General features: G+C 39.6%; 1 protein-coding gene across 6 annotated transcripts in view; it reads right to left on the reverse strand.

Moving 5' to 3' along the window:
- Nucleotides 1-15,833, reverse strand: part of SORCS1 (sortilin related VPS10 domain containing receptor 1) — a 554,925-nt gene that overhangs the window by 37,249 nt on the left and 501,843 nt on the right. For all 6 annotated transcript variants that reach the window (XM_025151802.3, XM_025151799.3, XM_025151797.3 and 3 more), the window contains 5 exons: nucleotides 15,368-15,475; nucleotides 14,253-14,370; nucleotides 12,320-12,450; nucleotides 5,413-5,526; nucleotides 4,259-4,430 (listed from right to left, as the gene is read on the reverse strand). In XM_025151802.3, coding sequence (XP_025007570.1) covers nucleotides 4,259-4,430; nucleotides 5,413-5,526; nucleotides 12,320-12,450; nucleotides 14,253-14,370; nucleotides 15,368-15,475 — 643 coding nt within the window. The remainder of the gene's footprint in view (nucleotides 1-4,258; nucleotides 4,431-5,412; nucleotides 5,527-12,319; nucleotides 12,451-14,252; nucleotides 14,371-15,367; nucleotides 15,476-15,833) is intronic.

Below are 15,833 nucleotides of genomic sequence, written 5' to 3' on the forward strand. Positions count from 1 at the left end.
AGAAATAGCTCAGAGAGCAGTTCAAGAATGAGTTCAGATTGCCTGAATGCCAGTCCATGGCTAGAACTATAAGAAAAAAAGAATTTACCGATATATTAACCTAATCAAAACATAATATAGCAGAAGAAAGTAGTCAAAAGCAAGCCAAAATCTACTCCCATGGAGTGACTTTGGCAAGTGAGAACTGAAGCAGATCTGGAATGTCAAAGACTTTTGACTGTCAATTTATCAAGATAAAAAAATAAATTAGAGTAGGCAGTTTCTCCATGAATTATCTGTAATGAAACAGCCAAAGCCCTGAACCATTCTGCCCTGAATGTCTTTACCATCCTTTTCTTCAGCAAAGACATATGAGCAATCAGATAAAACAAGTTTGAAAGCCATTGTGCTGAACAGAGTTGTTCTGGAGGCTGCTGCTTTTAGTGTCTCTGCTGAAACAGTGTAGCAAGAACCACAGATGTCTGATGTTCATACCAATAAGAGAAATATAGAAATAACAACTGGGTTTGTGACAGGAAAGAGATCTTCATGACCGTGTGATGGGGAAGACATGCAGAAATAACAGTTGCTTAACAAAATTCCTCTATTTTCTACAGCAGAGCAGGAAAATATGTCAGGGATGTTGAGTTTAAGAATTTGGCTGGGAAAAAAAAAAGTCTTTGTAGTTTTTTTAATTGAGTGAATTTATGATTATTATTATTATTTTTTCTGTGGAAAAATAAAGCAAGGATTCAGGTCATTTAGAATGAGAAGCAACTCTAGATGAGTGCTACAGGTGTGGGGTACCAGCCCTTGATCTGCACACAGAGCCCAGAGCAGGACAAAGGATTAACCTTCACAGTGAGAGCATTTTGAGGCAATGAGAAAACATCTTTAAAGCACAGCTGTTTTTCTCCCATTCTGCCATTTAGTGACAGAGACCCTGTCACCATTCTGCTTTGCTCAATGGAAATTTAAGAACAAATTTGCCAGCTTAACTATGGTGCTCTGCTTATGAAATACTTCCACAATGCTTTGTACAATGACATACATGCTAATTATAAAAGGAAGCACTGATGCTTTCTGACTGCTGCCGTACAGTAAGATTTTCACAATGATTATATTCAGCCTAATATGTGAACTAACCTGGAGAAACCTTCCCAGCCTGACACTGTCATGATCAGAATGACAGTCCACAATCCCAGCCTTGAGCATCACTGCAGACATAAGGGTACTTCACAAGAAACCCCTGTGATGTGAATCTTGTCTGACTCCCACAGCTTAGTGAAAACATCAATTTTCGCTGCCACAATTTTCCTCCTCTCTCAGATATCCCCTTCTATTCTATAAATGTTGTGATTTTTCAGGGCCTCCAGTCAGCCTGCATCTGAAGTTTGAATCTCTTTTCAGACCCAGGTGGGATCTAGAAAGAAAATAATACTACATAGCTCAAGCTGTGGCTCACCAGTTTCTTATCTTTCACTTGCTTGTCACACAATCACGGAATGCTTTGGGTTGGAAGGGACCTTGAACACCACCCAGTTCCAATGCCCTGCCATGGGCAGAGGAACTTCCCACTAGACCAGGTTGGTCAAAATCCCATCCAGCCTGGCCTTGAACATTTCCAGGGGTGGGGCATCCGCAGCTTCTCCATGCCAGGGCCTCACCAGTCTCACAGTAAAGAATTCTTTCCTCACGCCTAATCTAAATCTCTCCTCTTTTAGTTAAAAACTGTTAAGTGGAATGTAAGCTTGAAGAAAGAGAGTTGGGAGGCTGTGTTTTTTGAAACAGCTCTGCAGATCTGAAGGCTTCAAACAAACCACCTCAGAAGGATACAGGAGATGGTAAGATGAAAAGGGACCATAACATAAGCAAAGGTTTACATTTGTTTGTTTTATATCCTGAAAAATATTGTTTGTAACAAAAGATAAAGAGTCCCTACCAGCATCAAGCACTAAAAATATTGGCCATCACTCCAGGAGGTTGAATAGGACACAGTTTCTCCATATGACATTGGGAAAAGACACACGTGCACACACAGGAATATCTAGCCTTTTTCAGCATGCCTGATGCCTTCTCTTCAGCAGATGGGTAACACAGATTGGCTGGATGGTAAACATCCTAGATTACACTGTGCTGTACGCTGGTACAAGGCACAACTCAACAGAATATGGCAAGTTGCGTCTTGTTTGTAAAGGAAGGATACTTTCTTAGGGGTTGGACTAAACAAACTCCACACTAATCAAGCCTAACAAACTCCAGTGATCCCTTCCAGCTTCAGAAGTTCTGCAACTATGTGAATTTGATACCCGCTCTATGACAGGACGGTTGCTCTTTTACTGAGTTGTTTAACTTCCCTGGTGAGCGGTATGATGTTTTTTTTTACTAAAATGGTTTATTTGAGAAATAATCTAGTGTATATAAAAATATGTTCCTATGACTATAGTTTACTCTCTCCTGTCATATATGTGCTATATGACACATATATGCTAGCACATATCGGGGCAAACTTCCATCTTTGTTGAAAACTTCTTTCGTTGTAAGATCAGCCCAAATGACATTGTCAGATTAGGTCAAATTCACCTCAAAAATTCTGCAAATTCTTTACGTTGGCAAGTCTAGGAGCAGAAGATCAGGATTCATCTAGCAGGGAAGTAATCACCAAGGCTGCAGGCTGATCATTACTGTTTCAGTGCTCAGAGCAACTCCTAAACTCCTCCTTATGAAATACTCCCCAAACAGGTCCCCTTTAGATTTCCACTGCAGCTGACTCACTTATCAAAATATGCTTTACATACTTCATGATGCACAGCATGTATCCAAACTGATGAAAACTGAAACAGCGTTATCAGAAAAGATCGTGACCAACTGAAAACACAGTACAGTTCACAACAGACTTGTGTATAACAGAGTGTCAAGGACACTCCTACAAGATATGCAAGTTGGAACATTCAAAGCAGGAAATTTGTTCTGAGTTTCCCACTGTTACTACATCTCCCCCTATTGGTATAATTCCTTGACAGATTTGTGATTGATGTCTTATGTTACCCATCTCTTTCTCTCAATCTGTTGTAAGACTTTTCTGAGGATAGAAAGGCACCAATAAGCACTTTTTGGGGGAGAATATAAAAACATCTCTCTTGGTTGCTTATATACTTTTTGAAATAAAGTCTGAAAGCTCTGAATCTCATTTTGTACGTCTTGTCTTCATCTTTAAACACAGAAATCAGTAATGTATCCTGGTCAAATTATATGTTCAAACTGCTATGATGGCATCTGCAGTAGCTATGTTGTATGACTTCAACTACTAAAATAGAGACCGCATTTTGGAGGAAATGGACATTCCAATTGTAAAACTGCTTAAGGTTAGATACGTTGTATTACGTTATTGTCTTTGCAGATCAGGACACTTGTTTGCTGAGAAAATATCAATAATAGAGTGTAAAAACCCCAACACATCCCTACAGAACTCAGCACCACAGGTCATCCTTATTTCTCTTTCCTCGCTACTGATGACATTTACTATGGTGAGGGTCAGAAGTAATTTCCATGAATACTCTAAGCTCTAAAGGCTATGCACTATCCCCCAGTGCAAAAGCATAGTTGTTTTAGGATTTATTGGCCAGCTGCTCATGACAAAGGGTAGAAGTTCAAAGTTTAGGGAAAAAGAGATAATAGTTACTTTGTGGAAGTTATCATTTGGGAACCTACAATTAATCATAGATAAAGGAAGTGGTAAGCAGAGAAAACAGGTGGAAAAAAAATTAAGCTGTTTTTTCTAAAGACTCATAAATGGAGAGCAGAGTACTGTGGCATACGAAATTATGTTAGAGATATAACAGCAACACAGATTCTGGCCAGAGACTGAGTCCGTTTCACATCTGCAATCAATTTCAGACTCAGTGCTGATGACATCTTGAGATTTTACCCCCAGATACCTGAACAGTACGCAGAGAATCATAAAATCCTTTGAGATGAAAGGGATCCTTAAAAGTCATCTAGTTCAACTTCTCTACAATGAACAGAGACACCTACAGCTAGGTGTTCTCAGAGCCTGGTCCAGTCTGACCTTGAACATCTCCAAGGATGGAGATACCAACTCTTCAGCCAACCTGCTCCAGTGCCTCACCACCCTTACTGTAAAAAACTTTTTCCTTATATCTAACGTCTTCCTCAGATACATAACGGAGCTGTTTTCATCCTATACTCTATTCACCTTTCCACCACTTTAAAACTTCGGTTGGCATGACTCAGACTGATGTACACCCGTAGAGCCTACCTCTTCCAGTTGCACCAGAAAAGTGACATTGTGTCCTTGCTCAGCTGTAAGTTTGCCATCAGAGGTTATTATGCGAAGTCCCTGGGGAGCTTTGCCAGGACACTGCTGTGGTTTTGCTGTGTACTGCTCTCTCACACCATCCGTGCAGTTATTAGAAACAACTTTTCGGTACCTGCAAAGGTAAAGAGAGGAATTGTACAAGATGCTGACAGGGTGCACAACAGGGTTAACTGGGAACAGGGGTACACTTCTGAGCTTTCTTAGAAGGAGATTGGAAGAAAGCAGATTCTCAGATAGGTTTTATGATTTCTCCTCAGCATATACCTACCATATAAGTAGTTAATAATGGTGTCAGTGACATGTAATATTTAGCACAGCTGTATACCACATACTACATACACTGCATAAAACATAGAATTCTATGACAATGTCGGTTATAAGTTAAATAATTATAAAAGTTATAAATAAATAATATACATATATAGTATGGAATTGTGTTATATTATTACACTTTTGGGCAGTTAAACAGATTTTCTCATGTCTCAAAACCATTCCTTTGTCATCAGCAGTGAGACAACTCCAAAGACGTAAGCCTCTAGAATTTACAGTAATGATAAAGTCGAAGACAAATTATGCCTATCTTTGAATGTACAGAATTCCAAAACATCTTAAATTCCTTTGTTTTAATCACTTGCATGAGAAATGCAGTTTGAGGTCAGTCGTTTAATAAAAAATGCATCTTTTATTGATGTCCAAAAGAGCTGAAGAACAATCAGCATTTGGACTAACTGCCCATCTATTACTACTTTGTACATACATATTAGTTTCATCTCTTTCCTCTAATTTATTTCCCATTCTTTCTGGCTCATGTGATCCCACATGATTTTAACAGGGTTGCTTTCAGAGATTTAGTGGTCTGGCCTTTGCCTTACATTTTCCACTCAAGTTTCTTTATGACATCATTTTTCATAGAAAGGTCTGAACCATATGTGATGGTGATCTGGAGGGCATTACTGTGCACCCCAGCAAATTCAGTAACGAAGAAGTCCCAAGGACTTCAGCCAGCTTTGAGTCACCAATGGTAAATGCTATCATAATTGGGTTGAAGTTCATGTGGCTGCTCTGGCTAAAATACTGTCTAGTGCACCACTTACCCAGTGCTGTTGAGATAACTCTGTCCAAGGCTGCAGTCTTTTGACAAGGAAGATGGATTATACCAAAATGCTGGTAAACACTGCCCATTTCTGTGACGTTCATATCCATAATCACTGTTCGAACATCAGAAAAGAATTACACACAAACATTAAAAAAAAAAAAGAATAAATGCAGGTATTAGCTCACACTGCCTACTATTGATACAAGTTGTCATTTTCCTCAGTTTGTTTATTCAGTTTCTGATTTTTTTTACTGATGGAATAACAGATTCTTCATCTTGCTTTAGCTTTTGTTTTGCATAAAGTTACCTTGCATATATCCCAGCACAAATGAGTAGAACTAGATCATTAAGATTCTTTCAGGCAGTTCATGAGCTACTGCTTTATCTGTTCTCCCTAGACAGTCCAACAGTGTTTCTCTAGCTCATCTCTAAACCAAAATATGATAAAGGCCAGAGATCTCCACCTATTTCAACCACTGCTGTCACAGTTATCTCTTGGAAAACTGAACAGTTCATTGTATTTGAAAACCATGTCACATAATCTGTAGAGGAAAACCTACAGCTCTGAGGGAGCAGAGTGAAGGTATTAACAGAGGGAATTTGGTAATGGCTGTAATTTTCATTTCTATTTTGGTTTGGAAGAGGAAATGTTGCAAATAAATAAATAAATAAAGGTTTTCGAAACAATACATCATAATGGAATCTCTTGCTCCAATTTGGGTTTAGCTATGACTAGGTTTGCTTCAGCTCAACAAAACAACATTTCCAACTGCTTTTTGCTTTCAGATAAACGCACGATAAATAATGTTCATTTTTAGTTCCTTAATGTGGAACAAATAAACAATTATAAAACCTTTTTAACCAGTATTCTGTTTGCATGGTTTGGCTTCCTAGTCACAGAGTAATGAGGACTATCTGGACAGAAAATCATTCTTATTCCTTTTACTGAGCTTTCTCCATACAGTATAACTGAGAAGCTAATGGGTCACCGTTTTGAAGAATTGCCATCCAGAGGTTCACAGACACCATTCCAAAAATCCAGTTGCCATATGACCTTTAATCTTAGAATGCTACTTCTTATCTTTATCTTGTATCAAGTAGCCCAATGTTGAAACAAAAGAGGATTAGAATGTTGTTAGATTACGTGATTAAAGGCTTCTGTCTGTATACATAAAGAAGCATGAAGAAAAATAGGAGACAAAAACCCTCAATGATATGGGTGCAGCCAGTGGAATCCCTGTCCTGGCTCCTCTAAGAACTGGTCAAAGGACAACCATCAGCCCACAGCGGGGTAGAGACTCACCAGACAGACAACGGGAGAGACTCTACTAAGACTGCTCTGCAGACTGAGCAGGGTTACTGCACACATAGGTATGGGACTCATTATGCCATGCCAAGGAATAGCATTTGTGGATTGTACAAAAGTTATTAGGGGTCAAATGGGTTTTTTTTGGCCATACCCTTTCACTGCAGCATGCCCTGTCTTTTCCACTCCTAACTATTTTCCTTTCTGTTCTATGTGCACGTGTGTGGAGATCTAAGTGTTAGCAACTAGAGTTAGATCATGGCTTACAGGGAACTGAATCTATAGAATATCCTGAGTTGGAAGGGACTCACAAAGATCAAGTCCAACTCTTGGCTCCACATAAGACCATCATATTACTGAGAGCGCTGATCAAACAATCCTTGAACTCCAGCAGCTTGGGGCCATGCCCACTGTACTCTGGTGCAGAACCTTTCTCTAATGCCCGCCTTATCCTCCCCTGACACAGCTCCATGCCATTCCCTGGGGCACAGTCACTGAGCAGAGCTCAGTGCAGCCCCTCTGCTCACTGAGAGAAGCTGTGGGCTGCCAGGAGAACTCCCCTCAGCCTCCTGTGCTCTGAGCTGAACAAACCCAAGGATCTCAGCCACTCATAAGGTGGACATTGAGAGGACTTTTATCACAATTTTTTACCCATGCTTGTAACTTTGCAAGAAAAGAAATCTTTTGATGTAACCTGAAACCAGCAATTTAAAAGATGACATTAACAACAACAACAACAAAAACCACAACTAATGCTGCACATCATGTGGAAAAACTAAACACAATGGACTGCACAACTGCTCCAAAAGAACATTTTGGCAGCTGTGATGCTTGGGATAGCTACAGCGAATAACTGAGAACATGCTCTAGGAAACAGCAATGAACTAGATGACCTAAATGGGTCTTTTCCTCAGTTTTTGTGATTGGATTTTCATGAATCTATTTACTCAGATGCTAGTGATTGAATGTTGCTTAATTGCTTTGGAAGCATTAGCCAGCCTATTCTCCCATTGCCATGTGCTCCTCTAATCATCCTTGTTGGATTAAAAACACTATGGCTGTAGAAACACTTTATAATGAAGAATAACACCACTCTGATTTGCTTAGAGAAAACAAATATTTACACACAAGTGGGACTCCTGGATTTTTGTAATTCATTTGTCAACACTTTGCAGCACTGTTTTCCTAAGTTATCTTGTGTCACTCTAATTAAAAGGCTGTAACACTCTACGCACACAACGTTATGTAATCGGGTGAAAACAAAACAGAGCAATGAGATATGCTGCAGAGGGGATCAGTATCTGCAGTACAACTTAATACAACAGTATCCATCTGTGATTTCTTATTATACACATCTACGCTCAAGCCATACTTTTGCTTCCTGTTAGTACTCACAAATCTGGGCAACAGAAGCTTGACTTCACTAGGTGTGACTACACATGGATTTCTCAAACCCAAGAGAATGAAATGATAGGATTTTCCACAGCAGAAATAGTTCTAAGCACAGAAGTTTCACAGTGTCACTCTCAGGCTTGCAAATCGTCTGGCTCATTAAGGCCCTACAGAAATATAATCCCAGAAAATGACATGAATTGCTGTTCCGTATCTCTCTACAGATGCACCAGCCCCCTGTTCACCTCCGCAGTCTTGGAATCTAATGAATTCCTTGGCTACAGGCTGGTGCACGCAGAACACTGATGCTGACAACAAATTGCTGCCTACAATTTGGCACAACAGGCTTTGCAGCAATCAACAAGCATTAGCATCAATTGGATTGCCATAGCAAGAGCAAGTATAGCAAAATCTGGAAACAGGAAAGGCATCAGCTCCAGCCTGCAATCAGCTAGCCAAGTCACTGCCAGGTACCTGGGAATTGGAATTTGCATATATTGATGGTATATTCTGCCTGCCTGAAAAGAACTCAGGTGAAATAGATAATGTACTTATCAAAATAAGAGCAGAACATTTAACAGCAGGGCTTGTTTTATCAGCATGAAGCAGCCTACTATCTGACTCTCACTGACAATGGTTTTATATGGACCCACTTATACTAGTTTAAACAGGAATTCTATTTGTGTATTCCATTATTTCTCCTATATTCACAAGTCCTCCTCTGCAATTAAAGACAGACTGAATCCAGAAGTTCTATAACCCTACTCCAAAAGCTCATGGCAAATTCCCTGATTTTGTGTTTGTGCACAAGGTAACCATCAAAGAAAAGAAATCCCTTTTGGAAATCTTTTGCTTGAAAACACACGTGACAAACATATTGTAATGGAAGAACAGTAAATCTACATGATGTTATTGTAATCCCACTGCTTTAAGATAAAGAAATTATCAAGTAAGTCAGAAAAGTTATTGCCATGTTCATACTTTCTGAGATTGCAGAGATGACTTAACATGAGCACAGGATTTCCTTAATTTTAACAGCTTCACCTTAAGGTCAGCCATGCCAGAAACAGGAAATATTACCCATCGTTTTACACACTCTGATCTACAAACTTTTCAGACCTTAAATAGGGTGGAATCAAGGTACCTGTGATTAAAGTCACCTTTGATCTGTAGTTTCCAAAAAGTCCTGTAGAAATAATTAACTGTGGCCACAGGTGTAGTAATGCCTTACTATCACTTTATTAACTTAGTATTTTCTAATATTAAACTATGGTATAAGTACAGATTTCTGTTAAAGGAAATTCTACTTGCTTCACAGTATTCCAAGGACTTGAGCTGGTATTTGTCTCAGAGGAGGATGGATTCAGCAGCACTTTGAATGATGTATCTAGGAAGGCATATGATTATAACTGTATCAGTGTTCAGAAGTACAGGTCACTCCAGTTTATCTCAACAGGGAATATAAAACCCCCAAGTGTCCTTCCAGTAAATCTGTGCCTCATAGATATCTAGGCCCCTAAGGATGCAGAGATACACCTCAGACTTGAATCTCTATTTTCCACAGCCATTCAAAATGAACTTAAAATTTGTCAGCTAAGTATGCTCTCTTGAATGAAAACAAATTTAATTAACTTTAGGGTGCAAATATACGTTCATTTCAGAACTGACACCTGCATGACTGCATGAACCAATGAGTGCTAACACATGAAGCCAACACAGTCTGATCACATTCAGCATCTGCCTTCTGCCTCAACGCAGTTTGTCAAGACAGTTTCTTGTGGCAGAGGACTCTGGTGTTTTAGCATAAGAATTAAACCTAGCAGGCAGGTCTGTAATTTAAATGCTATCCAATAAAAAAAAAAAAGAGCCAGACAGATCCTCGTCAATATCATCAGTGAGATAAATATGTTAGACTCTCATCTGCAGTAAGGCTCCTTTGCACCTTTTTAGCTATCTGAAGTCACTAGTACCAGCATAAACAGGCTGCTGCTCCCCACGAAGGCATGAGATATAGGAACACGGATAGGAGAAGTGCTCAGTATTAATGGCAATGTGTTCAGAGGGAGGACTGGCAGAGCAACACTTCACTCAAAGTTTCTATTAAAGGACCTGGGAGACAGGTAGCTGAAGAATGAGCACCACTGAAGATTTCCGTCCATGTCTGGAAGGTGTTTCTACCAAAGAGATATTGCCGTAATAACTGTCCAAACAGCAGGAAGGAACACAATGGAAGGAAAGCAGCTAAATTAATGCCTTAATAACACACAAGTAACGGTGTCATCCATTTACCCAAATCAATTAAATGAAGGAGGACAATCTCGTTTCCAGGCCGTTGCTAGGACAGATTTGTTGAGGGTTTCTGCACACCCATTCCTGAAGCACCATTGCCCTCTGGCTGTGAGCTGCAGCCCATGCAGGGAGCAGTGTGGGTTTGGATGGAGGCCACAGGAGGAGACATCTTCTGTCAGAAGAGCTCAGATTCCCGAGGTTGGAGAATCTACAGTCATTTCTAATGCCACTCAGTTTTTGTTGCTGTGTAAAGCAATAAACAAATGTGCCCTTTTCTCTGAGAAAGAACCACAATGGCGTGCATACAAATTTGAAAAGAACCTTGAACTCATGATATTACTAAGAGAAAAAAAAACAACAACAGACAATCTATAAGTCTTTTATGACTGGCTTTTTTCTACTCTCTGAACTGATAAAACAACACACAAGCCTAACAGAAATAATGCTTTTTGTTTGTGCGTTGTAACTTTATCATATACATATGATTGATTTTACTCCAAGCTCTGACAAACTTAGGTAAGAAAATTTTCTCCTTACAAATTCACTATCCGAACTACACTGAATGGGGCAGGGATTGTTGTCTTCTTTCATTCTGTGTACAAACCTGCATCCTGCAACCATTACTGTTAATGCAAAAAGCTGCCTAGATTATGTTAAGATTGCAAACCCAAGTAGAGATAGCACAGGAGCTTCTCCCTGCCTGAGGGATATGAGTTAAATCGACTTCAATTCAGAGCCCTGACCAGCATAAAAAAAAAAAAAGATCATTCAAAAGCACTATAGAATTGTCATAAATGAGGATGAGAAAAGTGCATCATCTTCTTGCAGGAAACCCCCTCCAGAGGACATCCTTTCACAGCAAGGCTTTATTGACCGATTTTCTTCCAAATTCCCCTTCGGCCCAGCTTATGCAGGGTGCTACAGCAGTGAAGCCTGAATACTACGGCACAGAAGCAGAGCTTTGATTTTGTTAACACAATGAATCCGGGCTGAGAAATTCAGTCAAGCCAGCAGAACCTTTTTTCTGCCATTTCTTACCTCCCCTGTCTTCTTTTCCCTGTGGCTTTTCTAGCGTTCTCTGGAAAATCTATGTAATACCATGTTCCTGACTGTATTAAGTAGATAAATAAGTGATGACTATTTGTGGTAAGTATTTCTGAATTGGATGTTTTATTCTCTTTTTCCTCAGAGGCAGTGGAGAAGGAAGCTGAAATGGATAAAGTCAAAATCCAGATCTGAGGACTACATGAATAACAGGAGCTCAGAGATACCTTGCTCTAAAACAGAAGTGGTTTCACCAGGAGGAGGAATACCCTCCTAGTCAGAAAGGCTTTTTAGCAGTCTGCTCAGCGCAGAGATTCGCAGTATTTTAAGGATATTTTTCTCAGGCTACTTTTAATAGGAGGACTTTCAAAATTCTCCCCATTCCAACAGATCCAAAGGACCTCATGAGTCTACGTGAACTGTCTGTCACACAACCCTAACCATCCAAGTATTCTCCAAGATGTTCTTTCACAGCCCAGCAAACCTTTTGCAGAATGTTTCCTCTAGGTGAATGTAAAAGAAATAAATGCCAGTTTCCCCCCAGCAAATATCACTACAGTATTTTTGTTCTGCTACTAGCAACAAGCCTTTATAGCAGCAAATCACTCAATCAGTTTCAAAGAAATACAAACATAAATTCTCAAAGTGAGAAGTTCTGCAATGAAAGCAGACGTTTATCAGAAGTGTTTCATGACTGTGAAGCCCTTATGGGTTTAAGGGGCTTAACCACTAACACACCGACAATGCATTAGTCAGTTAGTCTTCCAGAACCTGAGCATGTGGTTGGCAACCCTGTCAACCCCTGTGTTCTGGTAAGGTGGGAAGCACATCATTTTAGGTAGATCTGACCCAATTTAATGTGCCCATTGCTCACCAGTCAAAGTCTGCATCTGTGCATACGCATGGCTCTGAGGTCATAGCTCCAGCATATTTTCCTTGCATGCATTTCTTCTCTGACTTGCGCTTCCTGTAGATCCTTTTTGCTCCCATGATGCAAGCTTCTCCCTGGAAACAAAACCAAAAATATATTTCTCTTACACCCACTAGGCTGTTTGTAACACTCATTTTTTCAAGACTGTGCAATATTAAGGGCTATGACTCAAGAGAAAAGGATGGAAAGTCAAATACCATGTCAGTACAGTGGAGCTAATTAAAGTTACTGAAGCTTTAATTGAGACTAAAGCAGCTTTTCCAATATACACCAAGAAATGAGCTGGGGTTACCTATGAATCAGATTCAATTCTGAATTTGTTCCAAGCCCAATAAGTATTTGAGTCAGACTCGTTTCTTGTTTAGAGATTAAGTTTCATAGCAACTGAAAACAGAGCCTGATCCCTCCACTCTGAGATAAAGTAGGTCTGTTCCGTTAGTTTAATCACTCTGGCAATGATTTTATTCAGTAGAAATTAGTAATATGTATATGCCTAAATACTTTCCACAGTTTCTGAATTCATTTTGTCCAGAGTTTGATTTGTAATGTACTGGAATGTTAACACTTCCTTGTCCTCTCACTATCTTGAGCGCCCTGCTACACGTTTATATCTAGGGAATGTGGCTAAGCCCTGTAAACTCAAAGGAAAGTAAATCAAAAGGCAAAAGTCCACAGCCATCTTCCTAAAAATAGTTCTGCAAGCTCCAAAGCCAACATCTTCAAAGATATACAGCAAAATTCTTGGTGTTTTTGCTTATGCAATCACAAGAAAGTAAAGAATAAAAGAAAGTGGGGTCTCACTTTTTACCTTTTGTGATGTTAAGATCAGTATGGGAAAAATAAACTTTTCAGACCTTTGATCTGCCCATGAAAAGAGAAAGGCCCAAATGGCACCTGGTGTAAAATGCTGTGGATTCTTGAATCTCAGTGTCTAAGTCATAATTGGTATTTTTAGTGTGGCATTTTGCCTTGTGTGAGCAGCTAGTCTGAGTCAAGCTACTTTCATTTCACACCCATTATTAAATTCTTGCCCAGCATGATATTGCCCAGCAAGACAACATTTGATGATACAAATGGGTGTACCTTTTTAGATTGCAGTGAAGACTGTGGTGTTTATATAACCATAGAATTTGGGCTATATTTTGTTCCAAGATGATAGAACACAGGCTGCCATGCCAAACTCGGCAGAACTTGTAAGATGCCCCCATGCCCACAGACATGAGCACATCAACTCATTCAACACCTGAGAGATAATTCCTGGAATTATGCAGCTCTGCATTACATGTGCCAGGAACAGGACACAGGGGGGCCAACACAATGGTGAATAAATTGTCTGGTTCCCGCAACAGATGTACCACAGCTGAGAGAGACAGAGCAAGCATGAAAATGAGTGAACAAGACATGAGGGTGAGAGGGCAGAACTTGGGGAAACAAGTGTGAGAGAGTTAGAAGGGTCTAAAATCTCTGGTTCTGAGGACATGAAGGAACAGAAGAGAAAAGAGGTAAGGATGAGAGAACTGCATGCGAATTCTAGGAGAAAAGGATTTCAGGCCTATTTCAGTAGCAGCAATTCTGCTGCAGCTGCATCCCCCTGCTGGAAGATAAGAGTCTTAGCTAATTGCCTGCACAGAGCCTCTAAACCTTTGCTCCTTTTATAACACAGAGTCTTACTCATTAATAACTGAACAAGCCAAGACATCTGTTCATCCTTCAGGGCTCATAGGCCAACACTATCAGTGTTAAGAGAAAAATAAAACATCCAGTAAAGGACAATTGGATACATAAGGCTAACAGAAAAACACAGCGGATTATGCTGATCTTTAACTGTAGGATCATTAGCTGCCTCAGGTCAGATCTCAGCCTCCTTGCTTCTCACCTGGCTGTGGAGTTGCCAAGTCCAGTAGTCCTCTTCTGCACATCTCCGATCAAAAATGGACTTGTAGTCAATTTTCACCAGCTGCCACTCTGAGCGGTGGCTGAAATGTCCAAACACTCTACAGAATACAGCAGAAAGTGCCATACAGTAAAAGGTAACACCAGGTGGAGTATTCTAGTTACAGCAGAGATTAATTTCCAGCAGAAATGCTACAGGATTCTCAGTCCTACTAGTTTTCACGTCACTGACACAGTGGAAGTGAGACTTAGACTCCTAAGTACCTATAAACCTTCTACAGTGCACACAGCTTTTATTCTGTGAATAAATAATCCTCCCAGTAGTGCTACTCCACAAACTGACCAGAGAAGACCTGACATAGGGATGGAGATAGTTATACCTACAAGGGTTTGTTATCTTTAATTATGAGCTTTGGGAATCATTTCCACAATAATTAAAATCAGAACCTGAAGGTATTGTTCTCCATACATCTCTATTATCTCAGGTTAGTTCTCAAGCCAGATATTCTGTTTATTACAGGTCAGTTCATTTTTTATAGACAGAAAAATAACTTTCCTCTTCCTTTTACTAACCTGATATCAAGTAAAATGTCACAATTTCTGGCAGAGTGCATCTAGATTTATGCACAATGCAGTTCTCAGCATACCACATTGAAACTAATCACAATTTTTTGTGAGTCAGCCTCCAGGCAACATTTTGTCATTCATTCTTACAAAGAATGTCTTCATTTTTCTGTTTCTCGGTTAAAAAATATAAAGTAGTAGCAAAAACACAGCTATAAAATACTCCATCATTTTTCTTTTAAATATTCATCTATCAAGAGTAACTTTTCTTTAAATCGTATTCAGTTTGAGGAGTTGAGCTTCATGCTGGTAAGCTAAATGATAATGTGCTTTCAGCTTGCAAGCAATCTTATTGTCATTCTTTCAATAATATCACAAATAAACATTGATGATTTAGCAACAGAAGACTGTATAGTCCTGGCTTCAGTTAGCACTTGGATTGGTCACCAACCAGAAACGCTGTTGTGAACGATACTCATAAGGTTATTATAGTGTTGCTCCCACTAATGTTAGCATGATGGCATGCTCACTTACGTCATGATGAGAGTTTCTTCTCCAGGTTCCCCTAAAATTCCATCTACGAACAGTGGGAGTGATGTGAAACTGTACTTGCTCCAAGATTTCCCTTCATCAAAACTTAACCTGATAGAGAAAGCAGAATTAATATCTTCTTCCCTCATTCTCTGACTGTAATTGGGGGGATACTACAGCTGCTATGGGAAGTAGAAGGTAGCTTCTGTTCTTGAATATTGTATTTTTAGCCCTTGGAATATCTAATTTTGGTGGCAGCATTATAAATCAGAGCATTGATCAAGCTTTCTGGCATTATACTGCTAAGCCAAGGCCAATACTTAAGTGGCAGAAACTAATAAAGATACCTTAGAGATTGATGCTTAAAGGAGAAAATGTAGCCCAGCACTATGATTATATTTAAAATACACAAATAATTTTGAGCAACTTAATATTCGGTCCCCAACCAAAGATACTTTAAGGAGGTGCG

This window comes from Gallus gallus, chromosome 6 (genome assembly GCF_016699485.2).
Source record: "Gallus gallus isolate bGalGal1 chromosome 6, bGalGal1.mat.broiler.GRCg7b, whole genome shotgun sequence".
Lineage (NCBI taxonomy): Eukaryota > Metazoa > Chordata > Aves > Galliformes > Phasianidae > Gallus > Gallus gallus.